This window comes from Hydractinia symbiolongicarpus, chromosome 6 (assembly GCF_029227915.1).
Source record: "Hydractinia symbiolongicarpus strain clone_291-10 chromosome 6, HSymV2.1, whole genome shotgun sequence".
Classification (NCBI taxonomy): domain Eukaryota; kingdom Metazoa; phylum Cnidaria; class Hydrozoa; order Anthoathecata; family Hydractiniidae; genus Hydractinia; species Hydractinia symbiolongicarpus.
In genome coordinates this window covers 23,081,332-23,087,575 of record NC_079880.1, presented here as the reverse complement: position 1 = coordinate 23,087,575, position 6,244 = coordinate 23,081,332, and the positions used below count along the sequence as shown (strand labels likewise).

General features: G+C 33.7%; 1 protein-coding gene across 1 annotated transcript; it reads right to left on the bottom strand.

Moving 5' to 3' along the window:
- Positions 1–414: 414 nt before the first annotated feature.
- LOC130647335 (uncharacterized) lies at positions 415–2,218 on the bottom strand. Its single transcript, XM_057453147.1, has 3 exons — positions 1,987–2,218; positions 1,254–1,473; positions 415–1,162 (listed from the first exon to the last, which is right to left on the bottom strand). Exons 1-3 carry the CDS (start codon positions 2,139–2,141, stop codon positions 932–934), a joined length of 606 nt encoding a protein of 201 aa, XP_057309130.1. The 5' UTR covers positions 2,142–2,218; the 3' UTR covers positions 415–931.
- Between the last annotated feature and the right edge of the window lie 4,026 nt (positions 2,219–6,244).

Sequence of the window (6,244 nt, the reverse complement as noted above, 5' to 3'; positions counted from 1 at the left end):
ACTCACAATACAACTTTTTGTCGAGAGGAATCATTTTGCAAAAAAAATTCTAAAAAAACCTTTGTGTTTCGCATCAATAAACCATTTTGCGTTAATTCGCCAGCCATCAAACCGGTTTTACAAATGATTAATATGGCTCAGTTAGTTAAGGCGTCATAACGTGAACCCACAGGTTGTGGCTTCAAAGCCACCCGAAGACAGTTTTTCTAAAAAATAATTTGCATAAAAAAAGCTCGCAGAAATCACCTATTTCGGACGTAGTTAGTTGGTTAGTTAGTTGTTAGTCGGTTAGTTAGTTGGTTAGTTAGTTGGTTAGTTAGTTGGTTAGTTAGTTGGTTAGTTAGTTAGTTGGTTAGTTAGTTGTTAGTCGGTTAGTTAGTTGGTTAGTTAGTTGGTTAGTTAGTTGGTTAGTCGGTTAGTTAGTTGGTTAGTTAGTTGGTTAGTTGGTTAGTTAGTCGGTTAGTTGGTTAGTTAGGAGTTGGAAAACAATACTATCCTCGCAAGCGAGATAGTAATAAAGTTAGACGTAAAAAACAAGTTAAAGCGTCTTCCATTTATTTTTATAGCAAATCGTGACAGCATTAAGCTTACTTACGAGATTCTCTTAATTATTTAATTATTTTGTCACCAACTTAAAACTTTTTAGAACAACGAATGAGGAATGATTGGATGATAAAGTATTCGCTATGAACGTAGACAAAATCAATTACCTAAATATAGATATGACGTAAATAATAAATGTCGTGAATTTTTTTATGTCATTTGATTATATTTTTTTTTTCATAGAAAAACAAAAACGCAAACATAATAGAAAAAATCTCAAAGCCAACCGTCAGGCCTTTGTTAGATGATGAATTTTCGTGTCTACTAACACAAAAACACTTTAAAATTCTTCTGACGGAATTTAAGTTTAAGATGGATCAGTTTAAATTCAGTTGTTGTTATTCTCCGAACGATTATTTTCTAAATCATCAATCATTTCTTTCTCTCTTTCATTTGAAACTTCAACTGATCCATTTTCTTTTTCAGCTCTCCTCATACCACGTATTAAAGTGTCACTTAAAAATGTAAACACGCGCTCCCATGCTCGGTGTGTCTTTTTTCCATCACTTGAATCCTCTATATAGCAACATACTTCTGTTTTTGTATTGTTCGCAAGATTCTGAAACGAAGATATGGTAAAAAATGCGGTATGCAGAAGTTATTCAACAACAAACAAACAAACAAACAAACAAACGAAGCAGTAACCATACCTTAATGTACTCTTCTTTTACTCCGTACTCATAATGAATTTTACCGTATTCAAGTAGTTGTTTTTGCACCAACGAAGGAGCGGCGATGGCTCTTTCTACTAAATTCTTGAAATTATCTGTGTGATTTTGAATAATCGAGGAATTTAAAACTTCTGGTAAACCGAGTTCAGGGTTTTCAGTACGAAAAAAACTACGTAATACTCCATATGATGACAATGATCTATCAAAAATGAAAATAAAAACTTTGAAAATTTGAAATTTTAGATATTTAGGTATCTAATAGAGACAGACCAGTCTGCAAACGAGGCTGGTTTTTTATAAGTTGTAGTTTTCCGTTATTAACATGGTTAGCCTAGCTCTACCAAAGTTTATGGTCAGTGTTACATTTATATCCCAACAATGGCATGCAGGCTGGGTACTCTTAATTTTCTCAAGAACACACTTAATTTAAAACTAATTTTAGTTTTGTTTTAACTCAACAATCAATCTCTTTCCCAGATCTTCTTTTTCGCTTTCTAGATATGCGTGTTGGCGCGAAAGATGTTTTCGTGCAGCCACATCAGAAAGCGAACAAGAAACCCTGGTGACGAGATTGTCCAACAATCAATTCAGAGGTTCAATCAAATTTTTTGCTTCAAACTCCAGAACTCTACAAGCTTATTGAGACTGTCGTTATTCAACAGGTTAGGATATAAGGTTTTGCAGCATAAAAATGTCTTTCTGTACAACCCACCTTTCAAAAGCTAGCTCGCATATTTCTTTCCAATGTGGCGTTACAACTTTCCATGATTCATTGACTAAGTGTATCTCTTGTGTAGTAAGAGGCGACGCGGTCGAATTTTCAGAGGCATCAGCTACATCTAAATGCTTCATGCAAATGCTACCCATACTCTTAACTCCGCCAGTAGAAAACCTTTCTCATTTGTGGAAAGGGCTTCATATGTTTCCGCTTTGTATGCAAAAAGATTTTCATGGCTTGTAGTTTTTAATATAAAAGATTTTTAAAGCTATATTTGTATATTTCTTTTTTTTTTTGATTTAATATATTTAATATATCACAATGCTCAAATGCAAATCTTAAAAAAACGCGACAGATGTAAACACAGGTGTGAATGGAGTGGTGTTAAAAGGAACTACGGAGCTACTCAGTACAGAAAAATTTATAAACTTAAATATTTACAACTATGTCGTTAGGATGCGTGCGAAAATACCACTTGGTCGCATAAAGTACATTAGTTGAACCTTTAAAACGCTAAGTCAACCTCGCCCCTAGGCCTATTTCCTTCACAACAGCGCTGTGCTTCTTGATATTTCAAGTTTCGCCGTCACGATAAAAAGTGATGTGGTCGAGATTGACGCTGAATGCGTACATACACGTTTTCTTCTACCTCCCAGTGCTTGACATGTTATTGCAAATTCTCCATAATCGTGTGCCAACTGAACCCAGAGCGCTTTCGGAGCAGAACTAAGGAAGTTATGATGTCTACTAAATTTTAGTTTTGCACCGCTTATTTTAAAACGGGCATTGATAAAACCGGGAGCGTTGATAAACTAACCGTAACTGTTTACAATAACGTCCGAAATTACAATATAACGTTAAAAAGGATCAATATTTTTTTGATATTTTTAGTTACGTGACACTATTGTAAACAAAACCTGTTGTTTGTTGCATCTTAAACTGAGATTTGTGAAAAATTTGGAGGCTAGACTAAATTTGAATAGAAGTTTTTTATCTATCCTGATAAAAATTATCTATTTACGTGCCCGATGGCACACATCTAAAAAAGTTTTATCAAATATTATTCACCAACCTCGCCCCAGGATTCTCTATTTTTGCGGAAACAAGGCGTGTATTTGTTGGATTAGTACAACTATGAAATTTCCTTGGTTGGCTCATTTTTTACACCAGCCCTAAATTAACAACGGCCGATATATTTTAATATTCGTGGCAAACTACCTCAGACATAACATCTAACGATGGCTGTTTTAACGACTTGGGACAAGCGACCTTACGATGTCGCATAATAGCTCGGAATTCTGCTGCATTTTTACGTCACACATACCTTTTCAAACATCATCGAGAACGACATTTGTGGAACAATTGTAGAACTTTTATTTTTTATTTTGCTTGGATATAAATTTATTTTTATCTCTTAAGGAACTCCGGTCAATTTTGAAGCTGGATTAGCATCGAGGGACCCCATTGAGTGATATTGGTAGAATGGCTTAACATAAAATTTCTATTATTTTTTTTCGGTAGAAGATTTAGGAAATTCTTGCACGCCAATGTCGCTAAAATTTGAATTTCTGGCTTTAAAACCATGAAATGTTTTGTAGAAATAAAATTGACATAGTGACTAAATAAATGATAGGCGATAATAGAATGTTGATTTTTTGTCAACTAAATACTGTTTAAGGCCGAAATTGGTGCAAAAATTAAAAATATTCTTGATTAACAAAAATAAATATCTGTATATACACAAATTCGTACCAAACTATACCAAACTACACCAAACTTTGCGTCTCAGCCATGCTACAACTACTCCCTTTGTCTCATCTCTTTTTTCCGCGATCATGTTGGCAAGTCTGGATACAAAACACTTGTTTCTGGACTCATACCACCGTTGATGCTAAATATCAATGGTGGGTGTATGTATATACACATATTTATCTTCTTGAATGCCAACAAAGGGATGTTTTTAAACGTTGGACGGATGTTTACTTCAATTTTATAGGAAATTAGCATTTTTCAACTCATACATTTCTGTCTTTTCAACTATTTTTCCGATACCTTTGATCGAACTCTTTTGATTGAATGGACAGAGGTTAGATAAATTCTCATACAGTAGGAACTTGAAGGTGAATATTGATGACTTGAGTGGGTGACGCGTAACGAAGCAGCCGTTTGATAAAACAAGAATAGGATTTTTGATAAACCTAAATTATTAGTTCATTTTTGTAAAAGAACGTTATGAAGTACTTTGTCTTATGTTCCTTTTAATCAAAGATGTTCAATAACTTCTGTCAGTTTCTGCCCTGGTACAGCTCATACACTGCGAGAGTTGCATTAACTTTCTCATGACTGTCTTGGATATGTTGGAATTTTTTTTTAAATGCATTAGTACATAGGTGAATGTGAATCAAAGCACAATGAAGAAAATCCAAAAGATACTTTTGTTACCTTGATCAGACTTGATACAGTTCTGGCTAAACATATCTAACGAATGGCCCTTTTTACATCTTCCACATAACCGCCCTTTTCGATGATTGGAACAAGAATTTTATCTTTTAAACTTTTTTGGTTTGCAGCAATACTTGGGAGGACAGGGTATCAAAAGTACATCACCAGTTGTCGTAATATATCACACTCGACTCCATTAGGACATCTCTTGCAAGTTACATTTGACGTTACATATGGCTTGGAGTTGTTTAAATAATAAATCTGAATTTTGTCTAAACTGTAGCTTCCCTTTGGGCAACTTGTACAAGAAAATTTCTAGTGTTATATTCAGCTTTATTGTTAGTAGGACAAAAATATTCAACAAGTTTTCTTGAAACACTGGAATCTGTTCCAAGTCAGTGAATATATTTTGTACCTGGCACTGACCTCAGTATCATTCTTGAAGAAAAAATGTTCAGTGTTAACGAGACTTCCAAGAGCTTTCTTGTTTTGCATAGAGTTGTGCATCATAACATTGATCATACTTAAAAAAGCTTTGCATCTCTCTCCGTAAATTGCTCCTTCGGTTGATTAAGCCGAGTTGATATCAAATATCGAGTTCCTAATGAACATTTTACTCAATCGATTATATATAGCACCTCCATACAACCATGTTGTGTTTTTACGAAAAATTTTTGTAAAAACGTGTTTGTATTAACAATTGCTGAACTCCCAATATCACCAATGCTGAGGTGTTTTCAAATTTATATTTGTATATCTTTAGTTTTGGATTTTTTCTCTTTATTTTTAACGCCTTTAAAATACAGTGGTTTGTGCGTATGTTTAAAACTGCTCCAATAAATCTATAAAACCATTTGCACATGATGCCAAGAATCTATCACTACTCTTTGTGAAAGTGCCGTCCAGAATATCTAGTAAATAGATGAATTTCTTAATTATTGTACATGCTTTTTGCAAACGGTTTGTTTTTGTAAAAAATATCAAAGGACTTTGATTGTTTGTTATTTTGGAGTTGCACAAAACCAAATTTGCATCTATTAAAGTATGAACTAAAGATATATTATGGAAGTAAAGAACTTCCACGAGTAGATTGACAGTTTTTGAACTCTTGATGGTGAAAAGTGGAAAGTTGTTACTACTTTTGTCATTAGTCATTTTGTCATTTTGTCTTTAATCGTGACGTTGAAGGTTACCATGCAATCTTGAATTGACATGGTAAATCAATGGAGGATGTAAATCACCACCACTATCAACACAATGCAATCATATACAAGGAGCGATAGCTGAAAGACAAAAAGTTATCCAAACCACATAATTGGAAGACTGTGATATTTCTTCCATCTAAAAGTAAGCACAATTCAATATTCTTTTAGCAATTCACAAAAAGTAATTCAACTTGGGTAAGAGAACTTATGTGCCAGTGAATATTTTCCCAAAATGTTTTCCATTTGGGTTTAGACCAGTGAAGCAAATTTTGTAATTCTACACCTTGCATTTCCCTCACTAACGATGTCATTTATCATCACACGATGCCGTTACGTCATCTATATCAAATAATGTTATGTTATTTTATGGTGTATTTTATAATGTACCATTTCGTCCTCCATAATGATGTCGTTTCCTTGTTGTATGATATTTTCGTTTGTCATTATACAATGTCAGGTAACTATTCCACCAATTTTTACTATTATTTGGAGAATCAAAACGAAAAGAGAAGTCGTAAGATGTGGACATAACGTCAAAACGAAACGACGTTATGCAACGATTAAACGACATTATATAGTGATTCTAGAAATTTTAAAAAAAAATA

What these genes read in the sequence shown, in the direction of transcription:
- LOC130647335 (XM_057453147.1), bottom strand. Translation starts at nt 2,141, where the DNA reads ATGGGTAGCATTTGCATGAAGCATTTAGATGTAGCTGATGCCTCTGAA. An exon ending in TGCGAGCTAGCTTTTGAAAG is followed by an intron (nt 1,474 to 1,986) that starts GTGGGTTGTACA and finishes CATTTTTGATAG; the next exon opens with ATCATTGTCATCATATGGAG. An exon ending in TAAAAGAAGAGTACATTAAG is followed by an intron (nt 1,163 to 1,253) that starts GTATGGTTACTG and finishes TCTTCGTTTCAG; the next exon opens with AATCTTGCGAACAATACAAA.